Consider the following 21,343-nt stretch of genomic DNA (forward strand, 5'->3'; position numbering starts at 1 on the left):
TCTTGGGGGGTGTGGGGCGCTCCCATTTCTGTGGGTCTGTGGGGGGGTGTGGGGCGACCTCCACTCTGTGGGTCTGGGGGGGTATGTGGGGCGCCCCACTCCCATGGGTTTGGGGATGTGGGGTGCCCCCATTTCTGTGGGTCTGAGGGGGGCTGTGGGGTGCCCCATCCCCATGGGTCGGGTCTTGGGGGGGTGCGGGGCGCCCCCATTCTGTGGGTCTGTGTGGGGGTGTGGGGCGCCCCCATTCCCGCGGGTCGGGTCTGTGGGGGGGGGTGGGGCGCCCCCCACTCCCGTGGGTCTGGTGGGGGTGTTGGGCGCCCCATCCCGCGGGGGGCGGGGCTCAGTTGCGCGCGGGGGCGGGGCCGGGGCCGGGGGCGGGGCCGGGGGCGGGCTGTGCGGGCGCCGGATGTTGGCGCGGTCCTTGGCCGCCTCCTCGTCCTCGTCGTAGCGCTCGTCCTCGTCGTCGCTGTGCCGGGGGCTCGAGAGCCGCGACAGCGCGGGCGACGGCGGCACCGACGCGGGGCGCGGGTACCGGAACCCCTGCGGGGGGCGGGGTCAGCGGGGGCGGGGCCAGCGGGGGGCGGGGTCGGCGGGGCGGGGTCAGCGGGGCGAGGCGGGGTCAGCGGGGCGGGGCGGGGTCAGCAGGGTGGAGGGGTCACCCGGGGGTACCAGAACCCCTGCAGGGCCGGGGCCAGGGGGCGGGGTCAGCGGGGGGCGGGGTCACCGGGGGAGGGGTCGGCGGGGCGGGGTCAGCGGGGCGGAGGGGTCACCAGGGGGCGGGGTAGGTGGGGGGTACCGGAACCCCTGTGGGGGAGGGGTCACCGTGGGGAGGGGTCACCAGGGGGGGCAGGATCACCAGGGGGGCGGGGTCAGCGGGGGGGAGGGGTCAGCGGCAGGCGGGGGTCAGCAAGGGGAGGGGTCACGGGGGCGGGGTCAGCGGGGGGGCGGGGTCAGCGAGGGGGAGGGGGTCAGCGGGGGGGCGGGGGTACTGGAACCCCTGGGTGGAGGGGTCACCGGGTGGTACCGGAACCCATGTCGGGGGTGGAGGGGTCACCGGGGTGGGGGAGGGAGGAGGGGTGGGGGCCCAGGTGTTTGGGAGGGACCCAGGAGTTCGAGGGGGACCCAGGAGTTCGGGAGGGGACCCAGGAGTTTGGGAGGGACCCAGGAGTTCGGGGGGGACCCCAGGAGTTCGGGAGGGACCCAGGAGTTCGGGAGGGACCCAGGAGTTCGGGGGGGGACCCAGGAGTTCGGGAGGGATCCAGGAGTTCAGAAGGGACCCAGGAGTTCGGGAGGGACCCAGGAGTTCGGGAGGGACCCAGGAGTTCGGGGGGGGGACCCGGGAGTTCGGGAGGGACCCAGGAGTTCGGGAGGGATCAGGAGTTCAGAAGGGACCCAGGAGTTCGGGAGGGACCCAGGAGTTCGGGAGGGGACCCAGGAGTTCGGGAGGGACCCAGGAGTTCGGGAGGGGACCCAGGAGTTCGGGAGGGACCCAGGAGTTCAGGGAGGACCCAGAAGTTCGGGGGACCCAGGAGTTCGGGCACTCACGGCCGCGGCCTCGGGCGGTTCGTAGGTGAAGTTGTCGGGAAAGGCCTTGGCCAGCGCCAGCCGCCGCGCACACGTGTAGTACTGGGGCGGCAGGATGAGACCCCAGATGGGACCCCTGAACCCCCAAAGCCCCAAACTGGGACCCCAACACCCCTGAACCCCCCAGACCCCCCCCTCACCTCCATGACCCCCTGACCCTCCTGACCCCCATGACCCCCAGGAGCCCATGACCCCCCTTGACTCCCCTGACCCCCATGACCCCCATGACCCCATGACCCCATCTCACCTGGCCCAGGTGCTTCCAGTCCAGCAGGTCTGACAGCCCCGATGACCCCCTCGTGACCCCCTGACCTCCATGACCCCCATGACCCCATGACCCCACCTCACCTGGCCCAGGTGCTTCCAGTCCAGCAGGTCTGACGCCCTCCAAGACCCCCATGACCCCCCATGACCCCATGGTGACCCCATGGTGACCCCATGACCCCCGTGACCCCTCACCCGTCCCAGGTACTTCCAATCCAGGAGGTCGGACAAACACTCGGTGCGGTTGCGCTGCATGATGCGCTGGCGCCCTGACCCCATGACCCCGTGACCCTTGTGACCCCCGTGACCCCACGATGACCCCACGGTGACCCCGTGCTGACCCCTGACCCCTCACCCGTCCCAGGTACTTCCAGTCCAGCAGGTCCGACAAGCGCTCGGTGCGGTTGCGCTGCACGATGCGCTGGCGCCCTGACCCCGTGACCCTGTGACCCATGACCCCTGTGACCCCTGTGACCCCACGATGACCCCTGACCCCTCACCCGTCCCAGGTACTTCCAGTCGAGCAGGTCGGAGAGGCGCTCGGTGCGGTTGCGCTGCACGATGCGCTGGCGCCGGCTCTGCTGGCAGAACGCGAACAGGAACGCGGTGAGTTGGGCGCACGACTCCTCGGGGCCGCGGAAACGCCGGTCCACGATGTAGATACCTGACGGACGGACAGACAGACGGACAGACGGACATCAGACACGGGAAATGCCCATCCACGATGTAGATAACCTGACGGACGGACAGACAGACGGACGGACATCAGACACGGGAACCACTGGTCCACGATGTAGATCCATGGACAGACAGACAGACGTGGGACAGCGGAAACACCAGCCCGCAATGTAGGTACCCAGACGGACAGATGGACACACGTGGGACATGGGAAACACCAGTGCACAATGCAGACACATGGACAGACAGATGGACGGACAGACAGACGTGGGACATGGGAATAGCAACCAGTGATGTAGATCTGTGGATGGACCCACAGACATGGGGGGACAGGGGGACATGGGGGGACATGGGGGGACATGGGGGGACATGGGGGATATGGGGACATGGAGCTACATGGGGGGACAAGTGCACATGGGGACCCCAAAGAGGGACCCCGGTGTCTGGCCCCCCCCCCCCCACCCAGACTCTGGTGTCCGGGACCCCCCCCCACGGACCCCAGCCCCTCCCCCCTCCACGGACCCCAGCCCCCCTCGCGGACCCCGGCGTCCGGGCCCCCCCCCGCACCGTAGGCCGAGGGGTCGGCGATGTGCTCCTCCATGAAACAGCCGAACCCCGACAGGTTGGTGGAGACGCTGGGGATCCCCATCACCGTGCACTCGGCTGCGGGACGGCGTCAGGACCCAGGCGGCCGGGACCCACGGGGGACCCAGGCGTCCAGGGGGACCCAGGTGTTCAGGGGGGACCCAGGTGTTCTGGGGGGGGGACCCAGGTGTGCAGGGGGGGGACCCAGGCGTCCGGGGGACCCATGTGTTTGAGGGGGGACCCAGGTGTCCGGGGGGGACTCAGGTGTCTGGGGGGGGACCCAGGCATCCGGGGGACCCACATGTTTGAGGGGGGACCCAGGTGTCCAGGGGGGGACCCAGGTGTTCGGGGGGACTCAGGTGTCTGGGGGGAGACCCAGGTGTTCGGGGGGGGACACTCAGGCGTCTGGGGGGGACCTAGAAGTCTAGGGGGGACTCAGGTGTTTGGGGGGACCCAGGAGTTTGGGAGGGACCCAGGTGTTCGGGGGGGGCCCAGGTGTTTGGGGGGGGACCCAGGCATGCGGGGGGACCCAGGCGTCCGGGGGGGACCCAGGTGTTTGGGGGGGGGACCCAGGTGTCTGGGGGACCCAGGTGTCCGGGAGGGACCCAGGTGTCTGGGGGGGGACCCAGGCATTTGGGAGGGGACCCAGGCGTGCGGGGGGACCCAGGTGTCCGGGGGGGGACCCAGGTGTTCAGGGGGGACCCAGAAGTCTAGGAGGGGACCCAGGTGTCCGGGGGGGACCCAGGCGTCCGGGGGACCCCGGCGTGCGGGCGTACCCGGCGTGTACCCCCAGGGCTCGTAGTAGGACGGGAAGACCCCCAAGTGACACCCGCGCACGAACTCCTCGTAATCCACGGGCAGCAGGGGGCTGGTGGACGACAGGAACTCGGGGTGGAAGATGATCTGGGGGACGCGGCACCACGGGCCACAGTCACCCCCGACCCCAAATAACCCCCCCGACCCCAAATCACCCCCCCGGACCCCAAATAACACCCGGGACCCCAAATCAACCCTAGGACCCCAAATAACACCCAGGGACCCCAAAATAACCCCCAGGACCCCGGAACAGCCCCGGGACCCCAAATAACACCCAGGGACCCCAAATAACCCCCAGGACCCCGGAACAGCCCCAGGACCCCAAAACCCCCTTGGGACCCCAAATAACCCCCTGGGACCCTGGAACAGCCACAGGACCCCGAGATCACCCCCGTGTCCCCATGTCCCCCCGTGTCCCATATCCCCATGTCCCGTGTCCTGTGTCCCCATGTCCCCGTGTTCCCGTGTCCCCCCATGTCCCGTGTCCCATGTCCCGTGTCCCCGTGTCTGTGTCCCGTGTCCCATGTCCCGTGTCCCCCCATGTCCCGTGTCCTCGTGTCCCGTGTCCCGTGTCCCCGTGTTCCCGTGTCCCATGTCCCGTGTCCCATGTCCCGTGTCCCATGTCCCCATGTCCCGTGTCCCATGTCCCATGTCCCGTGTCCTGTGTCTCGTGTCCCTGTGTCCCATGTCCCGTGTCCCCCCGTGTTCCCGTGTCCCGTGTCCCGTGTCCCGTGTCCCACGTCCCGAGTCCCATGTCCTGTGTCCCCATGTCCCCCCGTGTCCCCCCATGTCCCGAGTCCCGTGTCCCGTGTCCGTGTCCCTGTGTCCCGTGTCCCGTGTCCCGTGTCCATGTCCTGTGTCCCATGTCCCCTCTGTGTCCCGTGTCCCGTGTCCCCGTGTCCCGAGTCCCGTGTCCTGTGTCCCCGTGTCCCCCCGTGTCCGTGTCCGTGTCACCTTGACGCGGTCGTTGCTGCTGTTGAACAGCCCGATGCGCCGGATCGTGGTCAGAATGGGGTCGGTGGCGTCGTCCAACATGTTGTGGGTGCACACGGGGGGGAACGACTGACGCTGCGGAGGGACCCAGGCGTCCGGGTGGGTGACACCCCAGAGAGGGACCCAGGCGTCCGGGTGGGTGACCCCCCGAGAGGGACCTGGGCGTCTGGGTGGGTGACCCCCCCCCAGAGAGGGACCCAGGCGTCCGGGTGGGCTGTGACCCCCCCCTGGAAGGGACCCAGGTGTCCGGGTGGGCTGTGACTCACCCCCGGAAGGGACCCAGGCGTCTGAGTGGGTGACCCCCCCGGAAGGGACCCAGGCATCCGGGTGGGTGACCCCCCCGGAAGGGACCCAGGCGTCCGGGGTACCTGCGTGGCGAAGATGGCGCGCTTCATCATGGTGAAATCCTCGCGGTCCAGCATCTTGTTCATGTCCGGGAGGTTCCCCCTGAACACGGGGGGTCAGCGGGGCCGCCCCTCCCCCGCGGGAAGGGACCCAGGCGTCCGGGCGGGGGGGGGCGGGGGGGGCGCTTACACCAGCAGCGACTCGTAGAGCTTCTTGCCGAACTTCTCCTTGACCGCGTTGGCCGTGTCCCTGCGGGCAGCGCGCGTGGGTCGGGGGCTCGGGGGTCCCGGGGGTCCCGGGGGGGTTGGGGAGGGGTTGGGGGTGGTTTTGGGTGTTTTGGGGGTGTTTTGGGGTGTTTTTGGGGGTGTTTCTGGGGTGTTTTTGGGGTGCTGTGCCCACCAGAGCTGTTTGCGCACGGCCTGGCCCTTGAGCGACTCCACGTTGGAGTTGGTGGGTTTGGGTGTTTGGGGGCGTTTTGGGGGTGTTTATGGGGGGTTTTGGGGTGTTTGGGGTGTTTTGGGGGGGTGTTTTGGGGTGTTTTTGGGTGTTTTTGGGGTGTTTTGGGGTGCTGTGCCCACCAGAGCTGTTTGCGCACGGCCTGGCCCTTGAGCGACTCCACGTTGAAGTTGGTGGGTTTGGGTGTTTGGGGGCGTTTTGGGGGTGTTTATGGGGGGTTTTGGGGTGTTTGGGGTGTTTTGGGGGGGTGTTTTGGGGTGTTTTTGGGGTGTTTTTGGGGTGTTTTGGGGTGCTGTGCCCACCAGAGCTGTTTGCGCACGGCCTGGCCCTTGAGCGACTCCACGTTGGAGTTGGTGGGTTTGGGTGTTTGGGGGCGTTTTGGGGGTGTTTATGGGGGGGTTTGGGGTGTTTTGGGGGGGTGTTTTGGGGTGTTTTTGGGTGTTTTTGGGGTGTTTTGGGGTGCTGTGCCCACCAGAGCTGTTTGCGCACGGCCTGGCCCTTGAGCGACTCCACGTTGAAGTTGTTGGTTCTCGCCGGCATGATGAAAAACGCCACCACGGTCACCTCGCTGCCATTGACCTGCATGGGAACAATGGGGACAATGGGACAATGGGGACAATGGGGACACCACGGTCACCTCGCTGCCATTGACCTGCATGGGAACAATGGGGACAATGGGACAATGGGGACATTGGGGACACCACGGTCACCTCGCTGCCATTGACCTGCGGGGACATGGGGACATGGGGACAATGGGGACATGGGGACAATGAGGACACTGGGGACAATGGGACAATGGGGACAATGGGGACATTGGGGACAATGGGGACAATGGGGACACCACAGTCACCTCGCTGCCATTGACCTGCAGGGACAATGGGGACATGGGGGCAATGGGGACAATGGGGACAATGGGGACACCACGGTCACCAGGAGGCACCAGTGGCCACCAAGAGTCCCCCATGTCCCCATGGTGTCCCCATGTGTCCCTATGTGTCCCCACGGTGTCCCCATGATGTCCCCACAGTGTCCCCACAATGTCCCCATGTCCCCGCGTACCCTGAGCAGGTAGTTGAGCCTGGCGAGGGCCTCCAGGAAGATGTTCCCCATGTCCCCATTGTGTCCCCATGGTGTCCCCATTGTGTCCCCATGTGTCCCCATGTCCCCATGATGTCCCCATTGTGTCCCCATGTCCCCACAATGTCCCCGCGTACCCTGAGCAGGTAGTTGAGCCGGGCCAGGGCCTCCAGGAAGATGTTCCCCATGTCCCCATTGTGTCCCCATTGTGTCCCCATGGTGTCCCCATTGTGTCCCCATGGTGTCCCCATGGTGTCCCCATGGTGTCCCCATGTCCCCGCGTACCCTGAGCAGGTAGTTGAGCCGGGCCAGGGCCTCCAGGAAGATGTTCCCCATGTCCCCATTGTGTCCCCATTGTGTCCCCATGGTGTCCCCATGGTGTCCCCATGGTGTCCCCATGGTGTCCCCATGTCCCCACAATGTCCCCGCGTACCCTGAGCAGGTAGTTGAGCCGGGCCAGGGCCTCCAGGAAGATGTCGGCGCCCTTGTTGGAGAACTCGTAGCGCCCCGCGATGAAGAAGAAAAGAGTCTTGTCCAGGTCGAAGTCCAAGTGCCTGCGGGACCCCCGAACTACACCCTGAGACACCCCAAAATGCACCCAGACACCCCAAAATACACCCTGAAACACCCCAAAACAGACCCTGAAACACCCCGAAATACACCCAGACACCCGAAACTACACCCTGAAACACCCCAAAACACACCCAGACACCCCGAAACGCACCCAGACACTCCAAACAGACCCTGAAACACCCCCAAACAGGCCCTGAGACACCCCAAAATACACCCAGACACCTCAAAACAGGCCCTGAAACACCCCGAAACAGACACCCTGAAACACCCCAAAATGCACCCAGACACCCTGAAAGAGACTCTGAAACACCCCAAAAATACACCCAGACACCCCGAAACTACACCCTGAAACACCACGGAAATACAGACACCCCAAACAGACACCCTGAACTCCTGGGTCCCCCCCAAACTTCTGGGTCCCCCTCAAACTCCTGGGTCCCCCTGACTCCTGGGTCCCCCCCGAACTCCTGGGTCCCCCCGGACGCCTGGGTCCCCCCGAACTCCTGGGTCCCCCTGAACTCTTGGGTCCCCCCGGACGCCTGGGTCCCCCCGAATGCCTGGGTCCCCCCGAACTCCTGGGTCCCCCCGAACGCCTGGGTCCCCCCAACTCCCGGGTCCTCCCGGCTGCCTGGGTCCCCCGGACGCCTGGGTCCCGCGCACGGACCCGTAGAAGTGCCCGCGCACGAACTCCTGCACGCGGGCCTTGCTCTGCGCGTGCAGGTTCTGGAACTCGTGCATGGCCGAGAACTTGCGCACGTTCAGCCCGTTGGGCGTCACCAGGTCTGCGGACACGGCGCCATGAGGGCCCGGATGCCTGGGTCCCCCCCAGACGCCTGGGTCCCACCCCAGACGCCTGGGTCCCGCCCGGACGCCTGGGTCCCTCCCCAGACGCCTGGGTTCCCCCCGGACTCCTGGGTCCCCCTGGGTCCTTCCCGGACACCTGGGTTCCCCCCGGACTCCTGGGTTCCCCTGGGTCCTTCCCGGACACCTGGGTCCCTCCCGGACGCCTGGGTTCCCTTGGGAACATTCAGGTCTCCCTGGGTTTCCCTGTGGGGGTGTTGGGGTCCCCCCCGGACACTGGGGTCCCTATAGGGATATTGGGGTCCCTATAGGGATATTGGGGTCCCTCCCGGGCTTTGGGGTCTCCCTGGTTCCCAGTTCCCCCACACCCAGTTTCCTCTTGAGCAGGTGCTCATCCCCCCCCTGTTTCGGGTCCCCCCCGTTTTGGGGTGTCCCCCCCCCGTTTTGGGGTCCCCCCCGTGTTTTGGGGTCCCCCCCGTGTTTTGGGGTCCCCTCCCGTGTTTTGGGGTCCCCCCGTGTCTCGGGGTGCTCACCGGGCTTCCTCTTGAGCAGGTGCTCGTCCCCCCCCATTTTGGGGTCCCCCCCGCGTTTTGGGGTCCCCCCCCCGTTTTGGGGTCCCCCCGTGTCTCGGGGTGCTCACCGGGCTTCCTCTTGAGCAGGTGCTCGTCCCCCCCCATTTTGGGGTCCCCCCCGTGTTTTGGGGTCCCCCCCCCGTGTTTTGGGGTCCCCCCGCGTCTCGGGGTGCTCACCGGGCTTCCTCTTGAGCAGGTGCTCGGCCTCGGCGGCGGTGACGTGGGACACGGTGGTCAGGACGTGCGCACAGTGCGCGGCCGCGCGCTCCAGGCAGTACCGGTGGTAGATCTGACGCTCCCCCGCCTCCTTGTCCACGTCGAACTGACACGGACCGCGGCACCGCGTCACCCCAGGGACCCCCAAATACCCCCATGGACCCCCAAATACCCCCATGGACCCACAAACCCTCCTTGTCCACGTCGAACTCACACGGACCGCGGCACCGCGGCACCCCAGGGACCCCCAAATCCCCCCATGGACCCCCAAATACACCCCAGGGACCCGCAAACCCTCCTTGTCCACGTCGAACTCACATGGACCGCGTCACCGCGTCACCGTGTCACCCCATGGACCCCAGGGACCCCACACACCCCACAGGGACCCCCAAATGCACCCCATGGACCCACAAACCCTCCTTGTCCACGTTGAACTGACAGGGACCGTGGTCACCCCATGCACCCCCAAATACCCCCCAGGGACCCCCAAATACCCGTCACGTCCCCTGTATCCCTGTGTGTCACCCCCATATCTCCCTGCACACAGGTACCAGGGGGTGTGTGTGTGTGTGTGTGCGTACTCACACTCTGCAGGTTGTTGTGTGTGTCAGGTTGTTGTGTGTGTGGTTGTCAGTGTGCACTCCCGCTCTGCAGGCTGTTGTCAGTGTGTCAGGTTGTTGTCAGTGTGCACTCGTGCCCTGCAGATTGCTGTGTGTGTGTGTGGTTGTCAGTGTGCACTCACGCTTTGCAGGCTGTTGTGTGTGTGTGTGTGTACTCACGCTCTGCAGGTTGTTGTATGTGGTTGTCAGTGTGCACTCCCGCTCTGCAGGTTGTTGTGTGTGTCAGGTTGTTGTGTGTGGTTGTCAGTGTGTACTCCCGCTCTGCAGGCTGTTGTCAGTGTGTCAGGTTGTTGTCAGTGTGCACTCACGCTCTGCAGGTTGGTGTGTGTGTGTGTGTGTGTGTGTACTCACGCTCTGCAGGTTGGTGTCAGTGTGTCAGCTTGTTGTCAGTGTGCACTCACGCCCTGCAGGCTGTTGTCAGTGTGTCAGGTTGTTGTCAGTGTGTGTGCACTCACGCTCTGCAGGTTGTTGTGTGTGTGTGGTTGTCAGTGTGCACTCACGCTCTGTAGGTTGTTGTCAGTGTGTCAGGCTGTTGTCAGTGTGCACTCACGCTCTGCAGGTTGTTGTAGAAGTCCACGCTCCCGGCGCACAGGTAGCGCCCCAGCAGCGTGGCGTGCGTGGTGAAGATGGTGGCGACCGGCAGGCGGCGCGCGCGGCTCAGCACCAGCCCCAGCCCCGCCAGCCACTCGTGGAAATGGCCCACGATGAACGGCCGCTCCTCGCTCTGCGCTGCGAACTGACACAAACACGGTGTCACCGTCACCCCACGGTGTCACCGTTACCCTCACGGTGTCACCATCACCAATCACAGTGTCACTGTCACCCCCCACGATGAACGGCCGCTCCTCGCTCTGCGCTGCGAACTGACAACGGAGTGTCACCGTCACCCCACAGTGTCACCGTCACCAGTCACAGTGTCACTGTCACCCCCACGGTGTCACCATCACCGCCCACAATGAACGGCCGCTCCTCGCTCTGCGCTGTGAACTGACAACGGGGTGTCACCGTCACCCCCACAGTGTCACCGTCACCACAGTGTCACCGTCACCCCACGGTGTCACTGTCACCACAGTGTCACCATCACCATCACAGTGTCACTGTCACCATCACAGTGTCACGGTCACCCCCCCACGATGAACAGCCGCTCCTCGCTCTGCGCTGCAAACTGACACACAGGGGGTCACCCCCAAACTGACCTCCCCGAGGAACCAGCAGGGACAGGGGGACCCCCATAGAACCCCCCGAGACCCCCAGACTGACCTCCCCGAGGAACCAGGCCACCAGGAAGCCGAAGAGCAGGGACCGGGGGTACCCCCAAACCCCCACAGAACCCCCATAGAACCCCATAGAACCCCATAGAACCCCGTACTGACCTCCCCGAGGAACCAGGCCACCAGGAAGCCGAAGAGCAGGGACCGGGGGTACCCCCAAACCCCCACAGAACCCCCATAGAACCCCATAGAACCCCATAGAACCCCATAGAACCCCGTACTGACCTCCCCGAGGAACCAGGCCACCAGGAAGCCGAAGAGCACGGCGTCGTTGGCCTCGCGGTCGTACCAGGGCACCCCGATGGCGCAGGACTCCCACAGCTCCCCCTTCCAGCGCTCCAGGCTCCAGGACGTGGCGCCGACGTCCAGCAGCACCACGGCCGGGCTGCCCTCGATCAGCCAGCGCCCGAAGTGCACCTGCACCCCAAAACAGACCCCAAATCAGCACAGCACCCCCAGATCAGCACAGCACCACGGCCAGGCTGCCCTCGATCAGCCAGCGCCCGAAGTGCACCTGCACCCCAAAACAGACCCCAAATCAGCACAGCACCCCCAGATCAGCACAGCACCACGGCCGGGCTGCCCTCGATCAGCCAGCGCCCGAAGTGCACCTGCACCCCAAAACAGACCCCAAATCAGCACAGCACCCCAGATCAGCACAGCACCCCAGATCAGCACAGCACCACGGCCGGGCTGCCCTCGATCAGCCAGCGCCCGAAGTGCACCTGCACCCCAAAAACAGCACCCCAAAATGATCACTGAGCCCCAAACCCCGCCTGGGGTCCCCTCGATCAGCCAGCGCCCGAAGTGCACCTGCACCCCAAAACAGACCCCAAATCAGCACAGCACCCCCAAATCAGCACAGCACCCCAGATCAGCACAGCACCCCCAAATCAGCACAGCACCCCCAGATCAGCACAGCACCCCAGATCAGCACAGCACCACGGCCGGGCTGCCCTCGATCAGCCAGCGCCCGAAGTGCACCTGCACCCCAAAAACAGCACCCCAAAATGATCACTGAGCCCCAAACCCCGCCTGGGGTCCCCTCGATCAGCCAGCGCCCGAAGTGCACCTGCACCCCAAAACGGGCACCCCAAATCAGCACTGAGCCCCGAAACCCCTCTGGGGTCCCCTGGATCAACCAGTGACTGAAATGGACCTGAACCCCGAAAACAGGGACCCCAAATCAGCACTGAACCCCAAACCCACCACTGAGCCCCTAAACCCATCACTGAACCCCGAATCAGCACTGAACCCCAAATCCCCTCTGGGGTCCCCAGGATCAACCAGTGACTGAAATGGACCTGCACCCCGAAAACAGGGACCCCAAATCAGCACTGAGCCCCAAACCCACCACTGAACCCCCAACCCGCTCTGGGGTCCCCTGGATCGACCCAAATGGGCCTGAACCCCCAAAGCGGGTTCAAATCCCCCCATTGCGGGCCGTGGGGGAGGGGCGCCCGTGACCTTTCCCGCGCGGGGGATGGGAACGGGAGCCGTGGGGGGGGCGCTAAAAATAACCCCCACGTGCCCGGGGGTGGGGGGAGGGCGCCTGGACGCCTGGGTCCCTCCCGGACGCCTGGGTCCTTCCCGGACGCCTGGGTCCCCGTGGCAGCACCCTGAAGGCCTGGCCTGCCCGGACGCCTGAGTCCCTCCCGGACGCCTGGGTCCCTCCCGGACGCCTGGGTCCCCGGGTGCCCACGGGGCTGTGGGTGCCCCAAAGACGGCAGATCCCCCCACCCACTGACCCCCCCCCACCCATGGGTGCCCCTCCCGGACGCCTGGGTCCCTGGGTGCTCACAGAGCTCTGGGTGCCCCCAAAGACCCCCAGTGCCCCCCCCACCTCTCAGGACCCCCCAGTCCCCAAACACCCCCCAGCCCCTTCCCCCTCCCCTCCCCGGACCCCCCACCCATGGGTGCCCCTCACTGCCCCCCTGCAGATCCATGGGGCTGGGGGTGTCCCCCACCCGTGGGTGCTCACGGTGCACCCGTGGGTGTCCCCCCGACCCGTGGGTGTCCCCCCACTCCTGTGTGCTCACCCCCACCCCTGGGTGTTCATGGTGACTGTGGGTGCTCATACCCACCCATGGGTGCTCCCCCCACCCGTGGGTGCTCATACTCACCTGTGGGTGCTCAGGGTGCACCCCTGTGTGCTCACCTTGCACCCCTGGGCGTTGATGGTGGCTGTGGCTGCTCATACCCACCCGTGGGTGCTCATACCCACCCGTGGGTGCTCATACCCACCTGTGGGTGCTCATACCCACCCATGGGTACTCACCTTGCAGCCCTGGGCGTTCATGGCGGCTGTGGGTGCCCATACCCACCTGTGGGTGCCCATACCCACCCGTAGGTGCTCAGGGTGCACCCATGGGTGCTCACCTTGCAGCCCTGCGCGTTCATGGCCTCCAGCGTGCGGCGCAGCGCGGGCTGCGGGTGCCCATACCCCCCGTGGGTGCCCATACCCCCCGTGGGTGCACCCATGGGTGCTCACCTTGCAGCCCTGCGCGTTCATGGCCTCCAGCGTGCGGCGCAGCGCGGGCTGCGGGTGCCCATACCCCCCGTGGGTGCCCATACCCCCCGTGGGTGCCCATACCCCCCGTGGGTGCACCCATGGGTGCTCACCTTGCAGCCCTGCGCGTTCATGGCCTCCAGCGTGCGGCGCAGCGCGGGCTGAGGGTCCCCACACCCCCCGTGGGTGCCCATACCCCCCGTGGGTGCGCCCATGGGTGCTCACCTTGCAGCCCTGCGCGTTCATGGCCTCCAGCGTGCGGCGCAGCGCGGGCTGCGGCGGCTCCAGCAGCTCGACCTGCGTGCGGACGCTGCTCTCCACGTACGGCCCCACCAGCACGTAGCTCTCGCCCCACTCGTCGGCCGTCACCCGCGCCTTGGTCTGCAGCACCGTGTAGATCCCGCCCACTGCGGCACAGCACCACCGGGGTCACACCGCGACCAGGGGGCCACACCGCGACCAATGGGGTCACACCGGGACCCAGGGGGTCACACCGGGACCAATGGGGTCACACCGCGACCAACAGGGGTCACACCGCGACCAATGGGGTCACACCGGGACCCAGGGGGTCACACCGGGACCAATGGGGTCACACCGCGACCAACAGGGGTCACACCGCGACCAATGGGGTCACACCGCGACCAATGGGGTCACACCGGGACCCAGGGGGTCACACCGCGACCTGGCGGGTGTCTGTCACACCATCACCCTACGGGTGTCACACTGTGACCCATGGGTGTCACACTGCAACCTGACGGCTGTCACACCGTGACCCCGTGGGTGTTACACCGTGATCAATGGGTGTCACACCGGGACCCAAGGGTGTCACACTGTGACCCCGTGGGTGTTACACCGTGACCAATGGGTGTTACACCGTGACCAATGGGTGTCACACCAGGACCCAATGGGTGTCTGTCACACCGGGACCCAACAGGTGTCACACTGTGACCCGGCGGGGGTCACACCATGTCCCAATGGGTGTCTGTCACACCACGACCCAGTGGGGGTCACACCATCACCCAGTGGGTGTATGGCACACCACAACCCAGCGGGTGTATGTCACACCATGACCCAACGGGTGTCTGTCACACCATGACCCAATGGGTGTCTGTCACACTGCAACCCAATGGGTCTCTGTCACACCATGACCCAATGGGTCTCTGTCACACCATGACCCAATGGGTGTCTGTCACACTGCAACCCGATGGGTGTCTGTCACACCATGACCCAATGGGTCTCTGTCACACTGTGACCCAACGGGTGTCTGTCACACCGTGACCCAACAGGTGTCACACCCCCATGGAACCGGTGTGACACCGTGACCCGCCGGGTGTGACACTGTGACACACTGGGGTGGCGGCAGCCCAAGACCATCAGGGACCAATAACCCACAGCCCATTATTGATCCAATCACCAATGGACCATCACGGATCAATAACCCATGGACCATCATGGATCAATAACCCATATTTCCCATGATGCCCCAGGGTATTCCCCCCCCCCAAAGCATGATGGGACGGGCAGGGCCTCCCACCCCCCCATGGGGATTTGGGGAGTCTGGGGGTGGCACCCCAGTAAAGGGGACCCAGGCGTCTGGGGGGCTTGGGGAGGGTCCGGGGTATTCTGGGGGTCCTGGGGGGGTCCTGGCTGGTTGGGGGGTCCCTGTGTGTTTGGGGGGGCTCCAGGGTGGTCTTAGGTTCTTGGGGGGGGTCCCATATATATTTGGGGGTCCCAGGTGTTTGGGGGGATCTCATATATATTTGGGGGGTCCCTGTGTGTTCTGGGGGGGCTCCAGGGTGGTCTTAGGTTCTTGGGGGGGGTCCCAGGTATTTGGGGGGGGTCCCAGGTATTTGGGGGGGGGTCCCATATACATTTGGGGGGTCCCAGGTGTTTGGGGGGTCCCTAGGGTGATCTTAGGTTTTCGGGGGGGGTCCGGGGTATTGGGGGGTCCCGGGCGTGCGTTTGGGGGTCACTCACCCTTGTTGGCCACCTCCCAGGCCACCTCGAACAGGACGACGTTTTCGGGGGCCCCGGGGCCCCCCCACTCGTCCAGCCCGGGCAGGGAACTCACGGACACGCTGCGGGCGAGCGGCATGGCGCCTGCACCCCAAAACAACGGGGGGACCCCGTCAATGGGGGGGACCCCAAACAGGGACACCCCCAAACGGGGACACCCTGAGATCAATGGGGAACTCACGGACACGCTGCGGGCGAGCGGCTGGCGCCTGCACCCCAAAACAACGGGGGGACCCGGTCAGTGGGGGGGACCCCAACCAGGGACACCCCGAGATCAATGGGGAACTCACGGACACGCTGCGGGCGAGCGGCTGGCGCCTGCGCCCCAAAACTATGGGGGGACCCGGTCAGTGGGGGGGACCCCAAAACCAGGACACCCCCAAACGGGGACACCCCGAGATCAATGGGGAACTCACGGACACGCTGCGGGCGAGCGGCTGGCGCCTGCGCCCCAAAACAATGGGGGGGACCCGGTCAGTGGGGGCGACCCAAAACAGGGACACCCCAAAACGGGGACCTCAGAACAATGGGGGACCCTGAAACCAGGACACCCCGAAATGGGGACACCCCAAGATCAATGGGGAACTCACGGACACGCTGCGCCCCAAAACAATGGGGGGGACCCCGGTCAATGGGGGACCCCAAACAGGGACACCCCAAAATGGGGACCTCAGAGCAATGGGGACCCCAAACAGGGACACCCCGAAATGGGGACACCCCGGATCAATGGGGACCCCAAACAGGGACACCCCGAAATGGGGACACCCCGGATCAATGGGGACCCCAAACAGGGACACCCCGAAATGGGGACACCCCGGATCAATGGGGACCCCAGAACGGGGACTCCAAGATCAATGGGGACCCCGGAACCGGGACACCCCAAGATTAATGGGGGGGACTCTGAAACTGGGGCGACCCCAAAGTGGGGACCCAATGGAGGGACCCGAAATGGGGACCCCAAAGTGGGGACCCCGAAATGGGGGGGACCCCAAAACAGGGACCCAAGGTCGGGGGACCCTGAAACGGGGGGACCTGAGATCGGGGGGACCCTGAAACCAGGGGGACCCCAAAATGAGAGGGACCCGAAATGGGGGACACCCCAAAACGGGGGAACCCCCAGAACGCGGGGGGGGCGGGGAGCTCCATGAGGGGGGTCCCCAAAATGCGGGTGACACTGGAACGCGGGGGGGGGGGGGGGATGGGGGCGACCCCCCCCAGCCCCCCCCCCACCCTAGACCCCCCCACACCCATGTGACCCCCCCAACCCCCACGTGACCCCCAACCCCACGTGACCCTGCCAGGCCCCCCCCCATGAGCCCACTCCATTCCCCCCCACACCCACGGGCCCGTGAACCCCCCGAAAGGCCCCCCCGGGACCCCCCCGGAGCCCTCGAGGGGCCGTTGGTGTCGCAGGGGGGCCCGGGGGGTCCCGTGCTCCGGGGGTTCCCGGGGGTCCCATCCCGCCCCCCCCTCACCTCCCCGCGCTCCCGCAGCCGATCGCGAACTGACCCCTCCCGCCCCCCGTCCCCCCAGGCCCCGCCCCCGCCCTCCGCCGGGGCTCCGCCCCCCCGGCGCTGATTGGACGAGACGCCGGGAGCGAGGGGGGGAAACGCACGAGGGGATGGGGGGGGAGACAGGTGGGGGGGGTCTTAAAGGGGCGGCGGCGGCGGCTTAAAGGGGCAACGAGGGGGCCCGCGGGGGTCACTGGCTCCGCCCCCTGGCGGGGGGACTGGGGGGCTGTGGGGCAGGTTGTGGGGCAGCTCTAGGGCCGCTCTAGGGCCGGCTGTGGGGCACCCACGGGTCACCTATAGGTCACCTATAGGTCAGCCGTGTGGCAGGTTGAGGCTCTAGGGCAGCTCTAGGCGAAGCATATGGCAGGTTATAGGGCTACGAGCTACTTATGGGGCAGCTATAGGGCGGGATCCGTGGCTACGGGGCAGGATGTGGGGCAATGGGACCGTTGTGGGGCAGGATTTGGGGCTGTAAGGGAGCTCTGGGGCTGTGGAGTGCCTATGGGGCAGCTGTGGGGCAGGCTGTGGGGTTATGGGGCAGCCTATGGGGTTATGGGGCAGCTTATGGGGCACAGGCCGAGCTATGGGGCAGCCCCCCCCGCCCCGGGCGGCCGTGACGGTGCTGGAGGACCGCGCGCACCATAGAGAAGCGGGCGCCAGAGCGGCCGCCGGGAGGTCCCGCCTACATTCCCGAGTTTCCCGGCGCGCGCCACTTCCGGCGCGCGCGAGGAGAGCGCGAGGACCGCGAGCGGCGCCATGGCAACGGTGCGCGCGGGAATTGGGGGGAACTGGGGCGGCGGGGGGGGTTGGGGGGTCCCGGGGGGGTTTGGGGCGGATTTGGGGGGGTCCGGAGAGTTTGGGGTGATGAAGTGGGGGGGGTGGGGGGTCCCGGGGGGGGTCCCGGGGGATGTGGGGCGGGTTTGGGGGTCCCGGGGGAGCGGGGAGGGGGAGGGGGGGGTCAGGGGGGTTCGGGGGTCGCTGACACCTCCCCCCCCCAGGCGACCCCCAAAGTGCCGGAGGTGCGGGACGTGACCCGGATCGAGCGCATCGGTGAGGGGGGGGGGCGGGGGGGGAATTTGGGGGGGGGGCGGGGGGGGAGTTCGGGTCCGATTTGCGGGTGAATTTGGGTCCGATTTGCGGGTGAATTTGGGTCCGATTTGGGGGAAATTCGGGTCCGATTTGGGGGTGAATTCGGGTCCGATTTGGGGGAAATTCGGGTCCGATTTGGGGGGGAATTTGAGTTCGGTTTGGGGGGGAATTTGGGTCTAATTTGGGTCAAATTCGGGTCTGATTTGGGGGGGATTTTGGGTCCGATTTGGGGGTGAATTTGGGTCCGATTTGGGGAGGATTCGAGTCCGATTTGGGGTCAATTTGGGTCCGATTTGGGGTCAATTTGGGTCCGATTTGGGGGTGAATTTGGGTCCAATTTGGGTCACGTTCGGGTCTGATTTGGGTTGAATTTGGGTGGAATTTGGGTCTAACTAGGGGTGAATTTGGGTTGATTTGGGTGGAATTTGGGGGAGTCCTGAGGGGATTTGGGGTAACTTGGGGGGTCCTGAGGGGCTCGGGCAGGTTTTGGGGCGATTTTGGGGCGATTTTGGGTGATTTTTGGTGATTTTGGGGTGATTTTTGGCGATTTGGGTGACTGTGCTGGTGTCGGTTGCAGGCGCGCACTCCCACATCCGCGGGCTGGGCCTGGACGAGGCGCTGGAGCCGCGGCAGGTGCGGGGGGGCAGCCGGAATTGGGGCGGAACCCGGTCAGACGGGGGCCCAAGGGATGGGGGGCGGCCCGGCCGCCGTTTTGGGGTGAAACCGGGGGATTTTGGTGTTGTAGGTGTCGCAGGGCATGGTGGGGCAGCTGTCGGCGCGGCGCGCGGCGGGGCTGGTGCTGGAGATGATCCGCGAGGGCAAGATCGCCGGGCGCGCCGTGCTCATCGCCGGCCAGCCCGGCACCGGCAAGACGGCCATCGCCATGGGTGAGTCCCCAGAATGGCCCAAAATGACCCAAAATGACACTGGCCGTGCTCATCGCCGGCCAGCCCGGCACCGGCAAGACGGCCATCGCCATGGGTGAGTCCCCAGAATGGCCCAAAATGACCCAAAATGACACTGGCCGTGCTCATCGCCGGCCAGCCCGGCACCGGCAAGACGGCCATCGCCATGGGTGAGTCCCAAAGTGACCCAAAATGGCCCAAAATGACCCAAAATGACACTGGCCGTGCTCATCGCCGGCCAGCCCGGCACCGGCAAGACGGCCATCGCCATGGGTGAGCACCAAAGTGACCCAAAATGGCCCAAAATGACCCAAATGACGAAAACTGACCAAAATGACCCAACGTGACCCAAAATGACTCAAATGACCAAAAATGACCCAAATGTCCCCACACAACTCAACATGACCCAAAATGACCAGAAATGACCCAAATGACCGAAAATGACCCAAATGTCCCCACACAACTCAACATGACCCAAAATGACCAGAAATGACCCAAATGACCGAAAATGACCCAAATGACCAAAAATGGCTCAACATGACCCAAAATGACCAGAAATGATGAAAAATGACCGAAAATGACCCAAATGACCAAAAATGGCTCAACATGACCCAAAATGACCAGAAATGATGAAAAATGACCGAAAATGACCCAAATGACCAAAAATGGCTCAACATGACCCAAAATGACCAGAAATGATGAAAAATGACCGAAAATGACCCAAATGACCCAAATGACGAAAACTGACCAACATGACCCAAATGACCAAAAATGGCTCAACATGACCCAAAATGACCCAAATGACGAAAACTGACCAACATGACCCAAAGTGACCAGAAATGACCCAAATGACCAGAAATGACCCAAACAACCAAAAATGACCGAAATGATCAGAAATGACCCGACATGACCCAACATGACCCAAAATGACCAGAAATGACGAAAAATGACCAAAGATGACCCAAATGATCAAAGATGACCAAACTGATCAAAATGACCAGAAATGACGAAAAATGGCCAAAAATGACCCAAATTACCAAAATGACCGACATGACCCAACATGGCCCAAAATGACCCAAATGACCAAAACTGACCGACATGACCCAAAATGACCAGAAACGATGAAAACTGACCCCAAATGACCCAAAAGTGGCCAAAAATGACCAAGAATGACCAAAGCGACCCAAAACGCCACCGACTGTGGTGACCACGGGCCGGGCCGGAACCAGAACAACCGTCGCCGTGGTGAGTGACCCAAACGTCAGAGATTTACCCCAAAACGGCGCAGGTTGTCCTCAAAACGTTGGTGATTGTTCCCAAAGCATCGCGGATTGTCACAAACCCCCCAGATTGACCAAAACCGCGCGGATTGAGCCCAAACCGTGTTCCAGGGCTGGCGCAGGCGCTGGGTCCCGACACGCCGTTCACGGCCATGTGTGTCACATTGACCAAAACCACGCGGATTGAGCCCAAACCGTGTGTTTTAGGGCTGGCGCAGGCGCTGGGTCCCGACACGCCGTTCACGGCCACGTGTCACATTGACCAAAACGGCGCGGATTGAGCCCAAACCGTGTGTTCCAGGGCTGGCGCAGGCGCTGGGTCCCGACACGCCGTTCACGGCCATCGCGGGCAGCGAGATCTTCTCCCTGGAGATGAGCCGCACCGAGGCGCTCACGCAGGCCTTCCGGCGCTCCATCGGCGTGCGCATCAAGTGAGCCAAAACCGCCCCTTTTCACCCCAAAAACAACCCCAAAACAGCCCCCAAACCCCCCCTGCACAGGCCTTCCGGCGCTCCATCGGCTGCGCATCAAGTGAGCCAAAACCGCCCCTTTTCACCCCAAAATCACCCCCAAACCAGCCCCCAAAACCCCCCTGCACGGGCCTTCCAGCGAGACCCAAAATCCCCGCGTTTCACCCCAAAACCAGCCCCCCACCCCCCCCCCCCCCCCCCCCCCCCGGGCTCTTTTCCTCCCCCATTCCCATTTTTGCCCAATTTGGGGCTTTTCTGCCCCATTTTCATGTTTCTTTCCCTTTTTTCATACTTTTTTACCCCATTTTCAGTTCCTTTTTCATCTTTCTATTTTCACCTTTTCAGTTTCACCTTTTTAGCCCATTTTGGGCCTTTTTGGCTGTTTGTTTTTCCTCACACCCCTTTCACCTTTCCCGCCACTTTCCCTCCACGTTTCCTTTTTTCATTCCAATTTTAGGCATTTTCACCCCGTTTTCATCTTTTCCCACATAATTTAAGCACTCTCCCCATTTTTGTGTTGTGTTTTTCCCCATTTTCCTGCTTTTTCACCCATTTTGGGGCCGTTTTGCAGCCTCACCCCGTTTTGGCGCCATTTTGATCTCAGCTCCTCACCCCAATTCCAGGGGATTTGCCTCAATTTTCACACACCCCTCCCCATTTTTGGGGTCCCCTCCCCCATTTTTAGGGCCCCCTCCCCCATTTTTGGGGTCCC

The 21,343-nt window shown here is 64.5% G+C and overlaps 2 protein-coding genes across 2 annotated transcripts; one reads left to right on the plus strand and one right to left on the minus strand.

Annotated features, from left to right (window-relative positions):
- Window positions 1-288: 288 nt before the first annotated feature.
- Window positions 289-15,455, minus strand: GYS1 (glycogen synthase 1; the record flags this gene model as incomplete). The annotated part of the gene is made up of 16 exons (XM_080364484.1): window positions 289-540; window positions 1,546-1,626; window positions 2,349-2,512; window positions 3,094-3,189; window positions 3,888-4,014; window positions 4,882-4,995; window positions 5,289-5,367; window positions 5,455-5,514; window positions 6,194-6,300; window positions 7,232-7,352; window positions 8,036-8,153; window positions 8,922-9,066; window positions 10,131-10,316; window positions 11,077-11,268; window positions 13,586-13,767; window positions 15,338-15,455. Coding segments are annotated over 16 exons (2,142 nt in total), but the record flags the coding sequence as incomplete, so codon positions are not given.
- A 2,116-nt stretch (window positions 15,456-17,571) lies between these two features.
- On the plus strand, window positions 17,572-20,596 carry LOC308052405 (ruvB-like 2; the record flags this gene model as incomplete). Its single annotated transcript, XM_080364485.1, has 6 exons — window positions 17,572-17,652; window positions 17,886-17,937; window positions 18,554-18,609; window positions 18,722-18,863; window positions 20,273-20,413; window positions 20,463-20,596. The coding sequence occupies exons 1-6, from the start codon at window positions 17,644-17,646 to the stop codon at window positions 20,594-20,596; spliced, it is 534 nt and encodes a 177-aa protein (XP_080220611.1). The 5' UTR covers window positions 17,572-17,643.
- Between the last annotated feature and the right edge of the window lie 747 nt (window positions 20,597-21,343).

This window comes from Nesoenas mayeri, assembly GCF_963082525.1.
Source record: "Nesoenas mayeri genome assembly, contig: SCAFFOLD_178, whole genome shotgun sequence".
NCBI classification, from domain to species: domain Eukaryota; kingdom Metazoa; phylum Chordata; class Aves; order Columbiformes; family Columbidae; genus Nesoenas; species Nesoenas mayeri.